General features: G+C 44.2%; 2 protein-coding genes across 2 annotated transcripts in view; one reads left to right on the plus strand and one right to left on the minus strand.

Moving 5' to 3' along the window:
• EIF2AK1 (eukaryotic translation initiation factor 2 alpha kinase 1) lies at positions 1–12,942 on the minus strand. Its single transcript, XM_054180397.1, is given in 16 exon segments — positions 1–167; positions 575–808; positions 1,183–1,262; positions 1,386–1,506; positions 2,382–2,488; positions 3,145–3,256; positions 4,070–4,436; positions 5,108–5,162; positions 6,697–6,796; positions 7,190–7,270; positions 8,053–8,152; positions 8,864–8,895; positions 9,619–9,755; positions 11,557–11,715; positions 12,183–12,499; positions 12,605–12,942. Coding segments are annotated over 16 exon segments (2,364 nt in total). The 5' UTR covers positions 12,844–12,942; the 3' UTR covers positions 1–44.
• USP42 (ubiquitin specific peptidase 42) overlaps positions 12,855–15,638 on the plus strand; it is a 16,600-nt gene continuing 13,816 nt past the window's right edge. Inside the window, exon 1 of the mRNA XM_054180396.1 lies at positions 12,855–12,945. The gene's annotated coding sequence lies outside the window, so the exon portion shown is untranslated. The remainder of the gene's footprint in view (positions 12,946–15,638) is intronic.

Here is a 15,638-nt window from a genome sequence, read left to right on the forward strand (position 1 = left end):
TTTTATACAACTTGGTATACAACAGGGGTTAGATCTTCCAGTACTTAAACAGAAGAACCTAGTCTCACATGTTCATCTCGTTCTTCAGAAAGCAATCTTATCCTCTCTCGCAGTTTCTCTATTTCTTCTTCCTGCTCCCTCACCTTTTGTTGGAGGCTGGAAATAACCTGAAAATGAGAGTCAGTTTACTTCATAGGCAAGGATAACACCTCATTAACCTATCTGAAGTGTTTGCAATCCACTACAGACAAACTGCAGCACCATAGCTATTCTCCATGTGATGGAACTTAATCCACAAGTAAGTGGGGCAAGGAAAAAGAGTCTGGGGAGCTGATGAAAAGCTTCAAAAGCTTTTCTGACCTATAATAATGCCTCAAGCTGTATGCAAGTCAACTGTACTGTCTTCATAAAGGTACTTATACTTGATGAACATACAAAGACACTGGAAACATTAATACAGTGGCTCTAACACTGAAGTCAGTCTCAATTGCAGAGATTCAGAACAAAGATTACAGGCAGAGAAACAAAGCCTTTTCTTTAAGCTGTAACAGTTGTGGCTGCTAGTGTAACTTACGTGTTCTGTGGTATGAAATAGTTCACTGTCCCGAAGCTGAGCAGCAGTTGGTCTCTCTGTGGAGCTGGGGCTGGTGAGAAGTTTAACATACTTGGCCTGAACAGGCCATTTTTTGTAGAAAGTGTGAGGAATTTGGCCATTCCTTAAATGTGTAAGAACTTCTGTCCTTTCCATCTCTGTCCCAAATGGCTGGAAGAGTTCTAGCAGGATAACACCCATGCTGTACATGTCTGACTGGTAAGAGAGTGAAGGGAAAAAGTTCTAGAGTGACTCCTGGTTTTTAACTATTTACTGGATTTCTTTTTCTCATTAAAAACTTCACTATGTGAAAAAGTTTAATGACAAGTTTCATACTGATATGGAAAGTATGACACTACTGCAGAAACACACTCAAATTCCTCACATTCCTCAAGGTGATCTTAGAAATGTTTGTAGTAGTAGCAAGCCACAAAAAAAAGTTGAAATCCACATTTCAACAAAACCATTAGGAGTAACAGTAGAAGGATTATTTATTTGTCTACCAAATGTTCTGCATTTATTTTCTGAAAGGCTTGTTTTATTCCTGTTATCCAGCATGTGTTAATAGGAAAAAAAAAAGTACCCCTTACCTTGAAATCATAGTGAGATCCCTGCAATTGTTCTGGTGAGGCATAGAGGCAAGTCCCCACTCCTGAAGTATGTGTCAGTCCTTCAAAAAGGCAATTCATACCTGCTCAGCTATTGTTGCATTGTTACCATTTCACTTATTTAAACCATGACGTTCTTATCATAGAGACTTAAACACTGAACCCATTCAGCTTTTTTCTCTTACCATTTACCCTTTCTGTCTTAAACCACTGGTCTGCATCATGCCAAAGGAGGTCTTTGCAGGCTAATCCAAAGTCTCCTATTTTCACATGATGATCTGATCCATATAGAAAGATGTTTCTGGGCTACAAAATAAGCATAAAATCTAAAATGTATCTATATAAAGAAATACAAAATTTCAGCCATTTCCAAGTATATAATATCTATGGATAATTCTGAACATGACTTTTGTCTTATTCAACATCAACAAAAAAACCCCACGTTATCTCTTGCCTCAGACACACACCACTAACCTTTGCTCAGTAAGCATCTTATGCTGTGAAGAGCCCTGCAAGAGGAGGACTTAGGAATGCTAGTGGATGAAAAAGTGGGTATGAGCACTCACAGCCCAGAAAGCCAGTGGCATTCCTAGCTGCACGAAAAGTGTGGCCAGAAGGTTGAGGGAGGGGATTCTCCCCCCTGTAATCCACTCTCACAAACCCCCCCCTTGGAGTACTGCATCCAGCCCTGGGGTTCCCTATGTAAGACAGACAGGGATCTGTTGCAGCAGGTCCAGAGGAGGGCCACAAAAATGATCAGAGGGCTGGCACACCTCTCATATGAAGAAAGGCTGTAAGAACTGGAGAGGGGGTGTGTGTGTGTTTCAGCCTAGAAAACATAATTTAGGGTCCCACCCTGGTAACAGAAAGACCAAGACAAAACAAAACCAATATGACCATCCCTGTTCAGAGCAAGAAAATCACTTCAGAAAGGAGAAAACACTTCCAATTTAAGTGTAATTTACTTTAAAGTCAATGTAACTGAGTACTATGCTTATCATGAAGAAAGTATGAAGTATGATACTGGTATAGAGGAGACAATGGTTTTTTTCATATATAACATAGCTAAATTCTTAAGAGCCCAAGTCATCTCAAATTTAACTATGAAGCTGCTTTTATTCTCCCATAATGTCAGTTATCATTGTTTTCTTCAACCTCAAGTACTAACTCGATGAACTTACTTTAATGTCTCGATGCATCACTCCCATGCTGTGGATATAGCAGACTCCTTCTACCAGCTCTTGAAAAATGTTCATTGTCCAGTGGACATCCACAAGGTGATATGGACCTGAAACCAAATTTAAAATCTCAACTATTTCAACTCATTTTATTGAGCTATTTGAATTTATAATAATACATCTTGTTGAGTTCTGTTTATCTATGATGTGGAATACATTTTCAGCAGAATGAGCACAGTTTAAATACGGAATTTTCCATGCTTCTCTTAAGATACTGGTTTTGAAATAGCAAAAGCCCCTAACCTTGACAGTTCAGGGGACATGAATATGTGTCTGCCTCCAAAGGTGGTACTGGGCCATTCTTATCTAGGTTGTGTTTTTCCCAAAAAAAAAAAAAAAGAGGTGGGCCACATGATCCCTGAGGTGCCTTCCAACCTGGGATTCTAAGATTCTATGAAGTATGTTGTAACTTGTCTGGAACCAAAGGCATATGTATGATTTTTACAGCAGACAAGTCAGCCTGTGAAAAACTCTACTTTGTTAGCAGCAAGACTACTACTAAAGCAAAATGTCAATTATTTAAACAGCTTACTGAGGAAAAAGCAGATTCTGTCAATAAAAAACTATATTCCAACTAAGTACAGTTGCCTGGGCAGAGATCTCTCCAGGTAACAACTATGCCTCAGGCATACACTCATTCTTTTCTGAAGAGCTGTCTAAAACTCATGAACTTAAGTAAGTTTTTAAGACAGTGATGTTATCTTACTGGAAGCTTCCTCTGTTGTCTCACTGCATCTTTTATTGCGGTCAGCGATCCAATCCCACAAGGATATTTCACACAGCTGCATTTGTATGTAAAGCATCAAACGATATTCCACCTGGCAGAGAAGTAACAGTCTGTGATTTTGCCACTGCAATATCGACACTCATTCCTTGATATCAGATATAGCATCACTAATCTACTGCATTCAAGCATCTAGTCTGGGTGGTTTTCTTTTTGTTTGTTCCTCATATTTTAACAATTGTTATGATAAAAGCTAACAGCCAACCATCTACCTTAATATTCCAATTAAGAGTTTAAAAGCTTCTAGACATACTAAACAGGTTCATTCTGGCTTAAGAAAACAATGTATATTAATATAAAAGAGAAAAAAACCCAACTATTCATATGGAATGTTATGCTTTATTAGCATGAGTATGTAACTTCACACCCAATTTCTGATAATGTTCAGTTGATAACCTGGACAACTCAAACACTTTAAAATCTCAGATTTCTTGCAAGAGGGAACTCCAGATGATACCAAAAGCTTGTAACCTTTCAGATCTGCTTGTGTTATACAAAACATTTCAGTGGTATGAACACCAGCAAAGGTTAAGAAGCATTGGCAGAGTGGCAATTCCCTGCCCAGATCTGTTTCTCTCTATTTCATATGTAGTCCTACACTGTACAGGCACCACATGACACACCCAGGCACTTTTCATCAGTAATATCTGAATCAGCCTTTGTTACCGAATGCTGAGGACTGTCAAGTTTTTACTGCAGGGGCAGTGCTTTTTGTTCAGGTAAATACTTAGAAAGGATCCAAGACAACTAAGACATGGAAATTTTCTTGTGTGCTAAGTGTTGCCAGTTCCCATGGTCAACTCCACTTTACAAATATATTTAATTAGACAGAGAGAACTACATTTACCTCAAACTCCTCACAGAGAGCTACATCATTCTTGGAGCATTCTTCAGTGCAGGAACTACTTTCAGTGATGTCATCTTGATCCAGATTAGAATGAGGTCCATGTGCTGAATGACTTTTCACATCAGCTGATCTACTGCTAACACTACTTGGAGAGTCTTCTTTTAATACTATGGATAGTTCACATTTATTTGGTTTAATACATTCTTTACTGCTGCTGTTTGTAAAATCATTCCTTATATCCATATTCTTCACTGATTCACTACCATTTCTAAGACTGGTAGTGTCATAGGACTTCTTTTCCTGTGAAGTAACGTCAGCAAAGATAATTGAACTACCACTTTCTGCACTCTGAATGTGACAGTGATCGCTGAAAATAATAAAGAGAGAGAAATCAAGACATGTACAGAGTTTTATATCATCTGTGAGACAGCATTCTGAACACTTTTTTTTTCCCCAGTTGCAAACTGCGTTATGGAGTAAGACTTCAGCTGCTTCCCAATGCAGAAAGTAGGTAGTATGGGCTTCAGCCTTTTTAGTACCTCCACCCAGGAGGGATTTCTGATAGCTGACCCAGCCAGCTCATGCAGTACAGCCCTAGGTCGCAGCACTCACTGCATAGAAGTACATCTCCAGTCCCTTAAAGTGAGAAAGGATTTCTCATAGGACTCCATCTCCTAACTGAAAGGACTAATCAACACTTCAGACAGAGGGAGGGCCTCACCAGTATGGTTGAGTCTTACTAGACTGGTGAGACCCTCCCTCTGTCTGAAGCAAGACTTGCTGGCTGGCACAAAACTTCTGAAGTAAACTTGAAGCCCAGTCCTTCATTAAGGCACTCAGAAACTGAGAGATCTAAAGAAGGCAGAACTATTCAGTTGCTTATGGAACAACAGAAACAATGACAAGGATAATTTACAACCTTTTTTTGCTATAATATGGAAGCAGAAAGCACTTGTGCAACTGCACCCTTAAAGTTACTTTCTAAAAGATCCATGTTAAAGCCAAATAAATACTATCATTGAGGTTTACAATACTCACTCGTTGCTCACTTGCTCCAGATGTAATGGCTGCAACTCCATTATTGTTTTACCTATTGGAAGAAAAGGTAAAGATGGTATTTTACAAAACAAAGCATGCACATATTTACTATAAATCAGCATGTAAGCTACAGCATCTTATGGAGTTTAACTTCGTTGCCTGTAGATATCTTTTCTCTATTTTTGCTGCTGCAAAAGGTGCTTGTTAGTCTAAGAGGCAACCCTAATATGGTTTTACTTTTAAATGAAAAGAAAATACATGTTGTGTCATTTCACTGAAAGGGCCATACTGGGCTCTCGTAGCTATTTACCTGGATTTCACCTTTAAGAATTCAGCCTGTTCAAAATTAGGACCCCTAATGAATATAATACAGTTAAAGAAGCAACTCCACACGGCACCATCCTTTGCATCACATTTGCTATTTTGGAAACAATTAATTAAATTTGTATATTTATGTGAAAAAAACACCCAAAAAACGTTTTAGCACATAGAGGCAAATACAAAATACCAATTTTGTAAGCCAAGGAAAACCATTAAGTATGATCTATACATCTACTTGTGCACTCATATTATGGCTATTAAATACCTGTAAAGTACTCAAGGTACTAAAAAGTTGCATCCTCTGAGATTCGCAGTATCATCACTTAAAAAGTTTTGTCTGTCTTGCTATACTACCAGCTTCCCATGCACTTCTGTCCTTATAGCTGACTGGGTGTCAAGTCACCAATTTGGAAAGCAATAAAGTCATATAGATCATAAGAAAACCTCCCACTGAGACAGGATCAAAGGATTTAACTGTTAAAGGCATTCCAAAAAGGACAAGAAAGAAAGGGTCCAAAGAATTAGGGTTGCAAATGGACCAAAAGGAAAAGTGTGGGAAGCACTGCGAAAAGAGAAACAGAAGAGAGAGGAAAAAGGGCAGAAAAGGTGTGAAATCAACATAAAAATAGATAAATTCTCAGTGATTGCAGACAGGAAGCCAGATTGCCGTGTCGATGAAGAACTATTAAAAACAACTTCTCAAATTTAAGAACTCTTGTGGAAAGCAAAATAAGAAGGAATATTTATTTATTTTTGCCACTGAAGTATTTAGTTCCAGGCTCTTTTGGTTTCTCTAAACTCTTTTCCCACTAGGAAGAGAAGCATTGTGGAAGATTTATTCTGACAACTCTCAGACTGCAAAATGTGGTAGCAGATTAGTAGAATTTTTCCTTTTTTTTTTCATCACTTTCCCCCCAAAATCTGAAGTGGTTCATTCCCCAGTATTTATTCTTCTCCTAGTCCACTCGTTACTTTTTGTGCTAAAAGGCTGTCATTGCATTCTACTCAGCTTCACACAACTTTAGAATCTTCCTCAAGTATTACCAGAAGTGAAGCTAATACTGCCCAAGTTCCAAATTCATCAAGCAACAGATAAATTATCAGGCAGCAGACTGAAGCGCACAGTGGGACATGCAAGACCTGGTGGTTTCCTGGAGTTTACTTTTTTAAATGTTTGGGGTTTTTTAATTTATACTGTCAGGAAATACTGCCCTGCAAAGGATAGTACAGAGGTTATAAGCAAGAATTACACAATCTGCTGTACTTTCCTTTTGGACGTAGTGTTTGAACTTGTTCCATCCAAGCAGTGTGATAGCCTACAATGTTAGGATGCTGCAGCCCAGCCAACACTTTAACTTCTCGTAGCACCTAAGAAGACCAAAAAGAAAACAGTATGACTGCTCTTTGTTCTGAGTGCTTAGTGAACCCAAAAGATTAAAAAACAACAAAACAAAACCCAGTTTCTCACAAAGAACAGACAAAATTATTGCAGGAGAGGGAAAATTTGGAAAGCTTTAAAACAAATGATGATTTTCACAGTTTGCAGAGATGATCAAATTCAAGCTAATAATATGCTTCATTTAACTCTCTTCTTTTTTCTGCTAGGTATTGAGAAGGTCAAATCTTTAGAAACTCAGAAAGCATCAAAAGTGTTACTAACATTTTTGATGTTTTGGGAAATATTAACTGCATCATTAAATGTAATCAGATTCAGCTACAGCAGACAGGGATTTAAAATGGATGAAACACAGGAAAGATTACCTTCATGCAATCTCTTCTTGTAGCCTTCTTAATGTTAATTTTTTTTATAGCATAGAACTGACCATCTAACTTGTTTCTGACCTGAAAACCGTTGTAATAAGACAAAAAGAGGTTATTAATGAGTTTGTATTAAAGAGTAAGTCCTTTAGAACCCACTACTTTCTAAAAATTAATTTCTGCACTCCATTCACCACCTTTCACCTCTATCAGAGAATGGAAATGGGATTAGGCCCCACCTGTCTAAGATAAGGGTACTCTACTCGTGCCAACTTTCAGGGTTGTGGTCCAGTCTTTGTGAAATACACAGCTTTACAACTATCTTTCCATCAATAAACAAATGCTGATAGGTCCTGTAAGATCAGGTCCTAGTAATTGCTTAAACAAGTTCTGAGTAAATTTGTGAGACCACAACTGTAATTTACATGTGGACAATACCATGTGGGGAACCCTAGGCTGGCCATATGCTACAAGCATTTAATACAATTCAGCACTAGGTTGGACAGTTTACTTCCACATGAAAGCTGCCTTTTTTTTCAAGCAGACACAACTGGAACATTGGGGTGTGCAGACTGATAGTTCCTGCGGCTATTTTAAGCCAATCACAACACTTTACACAAGAAATAAGGAGTTTCCATTCACATTAAAAAGGTCAAAATGTACAAAGTAAAAGACATCCTGCTTCTGACAAACAGAAAAACCTACAGCTCAGCATTTTTTGAAATGCCAACATCTTCCAATGTGTGGGTTTGCACCTGTTCTATTGAAAAAACAAAGTAGAAAAATAAAAAACAAAACAGCAATTGTAAGTATCAAAGGATAATTAGATATAAAGTGATCAGTTATAAATGGAAGGTAAAGAATACCTTGTATACTTTACCATATCCTCCTTTTCCTAGTCTGGCTATTTCATCAAATTCATTCAAGTATCGTGAAGTCTGTCCTTCAAAGAGTACTTCTCTCTCCCTGATCAAAAAAGTCAGGCTGCATTAACCTGAATCACAACTTCTAAGTAAGGTATCATATAAGATATGGGTATACACAATCTAGAAATACTATTGACATAATGAAAAGAAGAAAATACATGCACAATTCCTTTGAAGGGTTTAGAGAAATTTTCACTTTTATTTCTACAAGAAATAAAAGGGCCTACAAGAAGGCTGGGGAGGGACTTCTCAGGATCTCAGGTAGTGATAGGACTAGGGGGAATGGAATGAAGCTGGAGGTGGGGAGATTCAGGCTGGACGTGAGGAGGAAGTTCTTCACTGTGAGAGTGGTGAAGCCCTGGAATGGGTTGTCCAGGGAGGTGGTTGAGGCCCCATCCCTGGAGGTGTTGAAGACCAGGCTGGATGAGGCTCTGGCCAGCCTGATCTAGTGTGGGGTGTCCCTGCCCATGGCAGGGGGGTTGGAACTAGATGATCCTTGTGGTCCCTTCCAACCCTGACTGATACTATGATACTATGTTTCAGAGCCAAAATATGAAGTGTTAGTTAGAATAGAATAGAATAGAATAGACCAAGTTGGAAAAGACCTTCGAGATCAAGTCCAACCTATCATCCAACACTATCTAATCAACTAAACCATGGCACCAAGCACCCCATCCAGTCATTCAGAGCAGCACACAGAACTTTAGGGAGGGAGTTAAATTTACTATTTCTTAATGCTTTGAATACATACCCAATTGCATGATAATCTCCATTATCAAGTTCCTGTGAAACAACAAAAACCAACATAAAAACACGCCCCACAGAGTAACAGGTCTACCATGCCATCAGCACAGACAGCTTGATCAAATTAGAAACTACAACTATGTTCTTAGAAGAAAAAATGTTTACTGAGAGCCATTTCTATTCATTCTGCAGCTGCTTCACCAAATTGAAGTATTACCCCACTAGTAATCTGCTAACAGCTCTCAGCGGGAGAGATTACTGCCCTTTTGGAATTCTGCTAGCAAACAGGATAAAATAAGGGCTCTAAAATGTGCTTAAGACAAAATTAACTAGCTTAGTTCAAGCAGCAAGATAAGCTAACCACTCTGACTCAGCCTGAAGCACATTATGCAGCATACAAATTATGCCCTCTACTAATATAAATATGAGGGTGTTAACATAATCAACTGTAACAGTTACAAGTTGAAAATGCATGTCTGTCCACTGCCAAAAAAGCTGTAACACTACTTAAAACACCTTGCCTGTATTTTATTACAATTTAAAACTTACTGTTATTTAGTAAGTAACAATACATTCCTGGTTTGCACCTATAGAACCAGAACCATCCCAAATGGCTAAGCTAGAAGGGGAGTACCATTTAATATCATTATTAAAAACACCCAATCCAATCTTAAAAGAAGCCCTGAACAAAAGCTTCTTTGGATGCAGCAGTATGTTCATTCCTTAATGCAGAGGTTGCTAAAGAAATTTAACAAAGCTTACCCCGTTCAGTATTTGTCGATCAGCTGCTTTCATTAGTTCAGTAATGGCTCTATTATGCTGCAGTCTTACAGTACTAAATTCATCACAGAAGGCAAAAGGGGAGAGCAACCCTGTTCTCGTGAAAGCCTCACGGAGTACTGTGCAATGGAACAGAGAAAGGTCACATTAAATAAAGCCTGGCAGTGAGATCATCTAAATGGTTGTTTTTAAAATGAGAAACTTTATTTAAATAAAGATAGCACATCAGAGAAACTAAACAGTCGCTCCTACTCTAATGTTGTTTCCCATACTCTTAGCAATAAAACCCAATTAAATCCAACCAGAGTTACTCTGTGGGAATCCCTTTGTGCAATACAGTTATTCACCACGCCCTTCATGGTCACAACTACATCTCTTCTTCCTTATCTTAGCAGATGAATCATACAAGCATCCACCCATTCACTTGCTTTATATCCTTGGACTAATTTTCATCAGTGAAAAAGGAAATTCTAGGCATGTTCACCATTAGGAGCACACGCTCATAGCAAGTGCTACACAAACTTCAACATTTGTGCACATGTTCACTGCAAAGAATGAAGCCACTTCCTTTCACCTCCTGAGCTGCACAGCTTTTTCAGCTGGAGCAGAACAATGGTGTGGCAGACAAAACCCTAACAAACACTAGAGATGGGTGCAACTGTGAAGATGCTACGAAAATGTACTTCAGTTTAAAGAGTTCTCAGACTTAAAACAAACCTGCTCATAAGGTTTTGAAAATGCCTCTTTGGTATCAGTATTTTAAAAAACAAACCAGCCTATTGCTTTATCTTTTAAAGGAAATAAAGTTTATTGAAAGTAAACCTTTAAGAACTCAGGAATTTTGCTACAGAAACCTCAGGGGGACAGTCACACACACTAGAAAAGCAGGCAAAACCTGCCTTTGCCAACATCAATACACCAGACAAAACCAAAAACCAGATGCAATTACTGCAATGCTTATTTCTTTTATTCACCAAGCCTATTCCAATTCTGAGACTGGTTTAAGCTACACCAATAGAGGGCCAGCATTTTCCATAGAAGTGCACCAGGAAGCCAAGCAGCTACATCTTTGGAAGATGCCCAGATTGGGTTTTGGGGTTCTTTCGTTTCTTTCCTAAAAGGAGGAAATTTGTTTGGATTTCTTTTCCACCTCTATTTCTGGGTTCAACAGGGATAAGAGGAAGACCTGGGGCCAAATTTCTACATCAGACTATGAATGACAAAATGAGTTGTCTGCACTGTTGTTACTGGATGCTATAAATGTCTTTGGTATGAAGTATGAGCAATATACTGGATTTTATTTTCAACAATCAAGTGTAGTAAGAAGTAAAACCTTGATGACGGTTTCTCAACTCCATTATGGATGTGCTTACAAAATACTTAAGCTAAGTATCATATCAAAACAATAGATTTCAAACTAAACACTTTGCAGCTAAAAATGCAAGCTCCCTGACATGTATAAAAAGATTTTCCAAGGAAATAAAGGATTTTAAAAGGTATTTACTCTGATTTTCAGACCATAATTTAAAAATATTTAGTGAAGGCTAAGCTACAGCTGTTTCTTAATAAATATTTCATAAATGTGTATCTGTGGTTTAGATGAGATTTAACAGCTAGGTAATTAACCCTGCTACCTTTCCCATGATGCAACTCAGATGACTGAGCTGGAACAGAACTGTCTGATCTTTGCATTTACAACAATGCAACAATATTGTGTTACTGTTCCCAAAAGTAAGATGGGCCCTCCTTTCCAATTCAGCTGATGAGGATACTCACCCTCTTCTCAGAACTACTTGTTCTGTTGTAAGTTGTAAGACCTACAGCTTTGTATTGATATTACACTGCAATAGTGCACAGAAGAACCTGGAATGTATTGGGGTAAGGCAGTTTAAGGGGCAGGAAAGAACTACTCTTACTAACTTCGGAACAAACACCGTGAACGAACGGGGTTGCGTGTGTACATATGGCATAGATGCTCCAAAAGTGACACGAGCAGCAGCTGGTTTTGGATGGTCGAAGTGAAATTGACAAACTTTTGGGATCCATTTGCAATTCGCAGCTCCGCCGGCACATCCGATTCTGGAAAAGTCAGAAGAATGAATTTAGGTCTCAGTAGATGCCCATTTACCAAAACATCAATACCACCTCCCAACCCATATAGCTTCAACACGGTCCTGGCTCACAAAAAAGCACCACACGAGCTGCCACCGCGCGAGCTCAAGACACTAATTAACAGATCGGGTTGCTTTTTATTAGCGCACACAATTAAGAAGCTAACCGGAAAGAACGAGGCTCTCCCCGACGGAGGGGGAGCTCCCGCCGCGGCCGCAGGGCAGGGTGCGCTGCCAAGAGCCTGCCCGCTCTTGCATCACCCTCCGCTGCTGCCGCTTCCTCAAGGCGATGGGGGAGGGAGAAGAAAGCGGCGGTTCTACCTCCTTCCTACCCCGCCAACGGGGGCGCCCCGCCGTCACTCGCGGGGTCGGGGATACCTCCTTGCTCCCCACACCTCCCGCAGAGGACCGGGTTGTTCTGCAGGCCCCGCTTACCATCAAAGCGCGGCTCCGGGCTCTCCTCAGGAAACTCGATGGCGGGCAGCACCGGGCGAGGGGCCGCCGGCCACACGCCCCGCCACATGCCGGGTGCTGGGGTGCCGGCCTTCGCTCCGGCCGGTGGGGCCTGCCAGCCTTCCTGTGGGCGGCCCTGGGAGCCGGGCCAGCGCTTAAAGGCGCTCTTTGAGCGTAGAGTAATAAAACATTAACTGGAGGAATAAATCGCAGCAAGGTAAATAGGGCCCGGAAGGCAGAGACAGACAGGAAGGCTACGGCCGAGAAAGGAGCTCGGACTGAAGCTTAGCGGTGGGGAGCTAAAGCGTCCCCTCAGGCAGCAGGGCTGGCGAAGACCCCTTACATCCCGCGCGGGGCTGCGGCTCCACGCACCGCCCACAGAGGGCCCTGGGGGACTCCCAAGCCCGCGCAGCCCCGCGGGAACCTACTTGCCGCGGCGCCCTCGACCACTCGCCTTGGCAGGGGGTCGCCGAGCCCCCTCTAGCGGCTCCCGGCAGCGGCACAGGGGCGGTGCTGGTCCCCGTGTGACCCGGAGGAGCTCGCTTCTCCCCCCCGCCGCCGCCACCGCCTCCTTTCCTCCCCCCGCCCGCTTGCCGGGCCGGCGCCGGGCCCCGGATGCAAGAGGCCGGCGGAGGGACGTCATTGTTCCCCGACGGGCTGTAACAGTAGGCGGAGCGGGCCGGGCTGAGGCGGGGGCTGCGGCGAGGGAGACCCGGCAGCGCCGAGTCAAGCGGGGCCGAGCCAGGTAATGGGGCTGGGGAGGAGAGCTGGGCCCGGCAGCGGCCTGGCACATCCCAGCAGCGCCGCGTGCGTCTCCCTGCCTGGAAATCAATGGGCTGGGGGGGAGGGGCTGGCCCGGGAAAAGGAAGGGAAAGAGACCGGTGGGAGCCGCCGGCTCAGCCCAACCCAACCCTGCACGGCCCGGCCCACCCCGCCGGGGCGCCAGCCGGGCACTCGGCCGCTGCCCTCCCGGCTGGCGGGCAGCCGGAGGGGGAGGGACCCCCGGGCGGGGCGGGGCGCCGTCCCCAGCACGCGGCTAAAGGACCCAGCCCAGCCGCCGCCGCCACCCCCTGGGCCGGCAGGACGGCCCCCTCCCGGCGTGGGGTGGCGGTACTCGGCGCGATGCCTCCGCTCCGCGCCCAACTCCTTTAGGCGCCGGGGTCCCGCCGGCGTTTGTTTGCTTGCTTGCTTGCCCGCCCGCCGCCTTCTTCTTTCTCTTCCTCCTGCCAGAGCGGGCTCTGGGCGCTGTTTCCCCGCGTCTCGCTGCGGGCGGGCGGGAGGGAGGGAAGGCGGCCGGCATCCCCTTGCGCCGAGTCCTGGGGCGAGGCGGCGGCACCCTGCGGGGCCTGCCGCCTGCTGCTCGGAGGGTCCGGGTTCGATTTGTCTCCCCTTCCCGCTTCCCCCCGCCTCGGCGCTGGTTGCCCCCGCCCCCCCGCCGCGTTGCCATGGGCACGGAGTCGCCGTTGGGCGAGCCTCTGCCGCGGTCCTGCCTCCGGACGATCGGTAAAGGCGCTGGCTCGGGCCTGGAAAGGTGAAGGCGGTGCGGAGAGGGCGGGCGCTGAGGCGGTGCGGCACGGCGCTGGGCCTGCCCCCAGCTGGGCGGGGAGCCGCGGGGATGAGGGGCACGGGGCCCGGGGCCCGTTGGGGTGATGGGGGAGCTGGAGGGAGAAGGGTGGAGCGAGAAGGAAGCTCCTTCAGAGCCGTTCCCCGGTCCCCCTCGGCTGCTTGTTGAGGGGGCTTTTCTTGGGCTCTGTTGGAGCTCTCGCCGCTCCCGAGGGCGTTCGTGGAGCGGGCGGGCGGGCTATGCCCGGCCCTGGGAGCAGCCTTTGCTCTTGTGTCCGAGCGCTTCCAGAAGTCACCGCCCCTCCGAAAAGCAGAACAGCGGGTAGCGAGTCGGGACTTCGGGCTCAGTACGGGCAGTGCGCGGGCGTTGGAGGCGAACGGCTTGATTTGAGCCGGAGCTCTATGGCGGTCACCGACGCAGCGGTGCCTCGGAGCCCGCCTGAACAAGCCATGGCCCTGGATGAGAAGCTGAGGTGGGCTCCGGGGTTGCCCTGGATACTCCGGCTCTCGGGCGCCCGCGGTCTCCGTACTCTCTGTCGCCCCGAGAAGCGTCGGCGCCGAGAAACCGTCTGCTGGCCCTGGCACACCGGGGCAAGGAGCATCCCAAGCTGCTCTGTATTTCCAGTACTTCACTGGCTTCTGAGTGAGGAAGTGAGGAGGAGTTTCGCGTTTCCCGGCTTGTTGGCTGGGCTCTTTCCGAACGACAGTTTCTTTATGAAGTCTGCGTGTGGTGGGTTGCTTGTAGTGTTTCTTCATCTCCGGGATTTGTTTTGCTTATAGTAGCATGGGGTTGTGGAAGTGTCGCTTGTCATTTGGAGACCTAAATGTGCCTGCTCTTCATCTCGTCTCTGCTATAATAGTTTTCTGTTGCGCCTCATTGCTACCCAGGTATTTGTGGGAGTGGTGGTAGTGTGCTTTTCATTACAATCTCTGCTCCCTGGTGAAAGGCAGCTTTGTCAGTGGGATCTTGTACAAAATCTTGCTGAGTTGTGATTTAGTGTGTGGAGACTGGAGACCAGATGCAAAGGTTTAGATCTGAATTGTAACTGATGTGCATTGTGCAGAGGGTGCTGAAAAAAATCCCACTATCTGCAAAACGTCCTTTAGGACTTCCCCCCCAGGGAAATAAGACACCACACACACGGCAGTGTAGGTATCTGTTCAGTGGTGCTGTAGGAATTCAATCTGTATGTATAGTGAACAACGGGAGAGGGAAAGCTCTCAGCGTTTCTGATTTCTCTGCTGCTTTGTCACAGGGGTGTTATGTCCAGCTTAAGAATTCTGTTGCTATAATTTGGATAAGTGGTGGATCTGATTGATTCCTACAGGTCTTGACATTTGCTCTGGTACAGTGCTTGCTCTTTGGTCAGCTATTGCTACAAGGTTGTCCAAGACAAATAACTTTGAAACTGCTTAAGGTTTCCTTTGTTGGTCAATGAAACACTCATGCTTTTTGGCAATAGTCTTCTTCTGTTTGCCTTTCCCTGAGTTCTGTCCTGCAAATCTGGTTTAAATCTGTTGTTGAAACACTTCCCCTTTCAACTGGCAAGAGGACATGCCCCAGGTATCTGCAGCTTGCAGCCTGGATCTTCCTTGTGAATCAATGAGCCTGAGAATTGTCCTCTTAGTCTCCAAAATAACCAAGGATGACTTCTTCATCTCTGAGTGAAACAAGTGGGAATTTTCCACTCCAAAATGGCAACTGTGTAGAGAGTAGCTTTTAAATGGGAAATGTAAAGGGGAAGAGATATGAGGAAAGGCTTTGCACACCATTTATCTTTTGTAGGACCAGAAGTTCTCTCATTTACTGTGTTTTCTTCAATCTGCCTTTATTATTAATAGCAATCCAGTTGTGCCATAAATCTGAAACTACTT

The sequence above is a fragment of the Dryobates pubescens genome, chromosome 4 (assembly GCF_014839835.1).
Source record: "Dryobates pubescens isolate bDryPub1 chromosome 4, bDryPub1.pri, whole genome shotgun sequence".
Taxonomy (NCBI): domain Eukaryota; kingdom Metazoa; phylum Chordata; class Aves; order Piciformes; family Picidae; genus Dryobates; species Dryobates pubescens.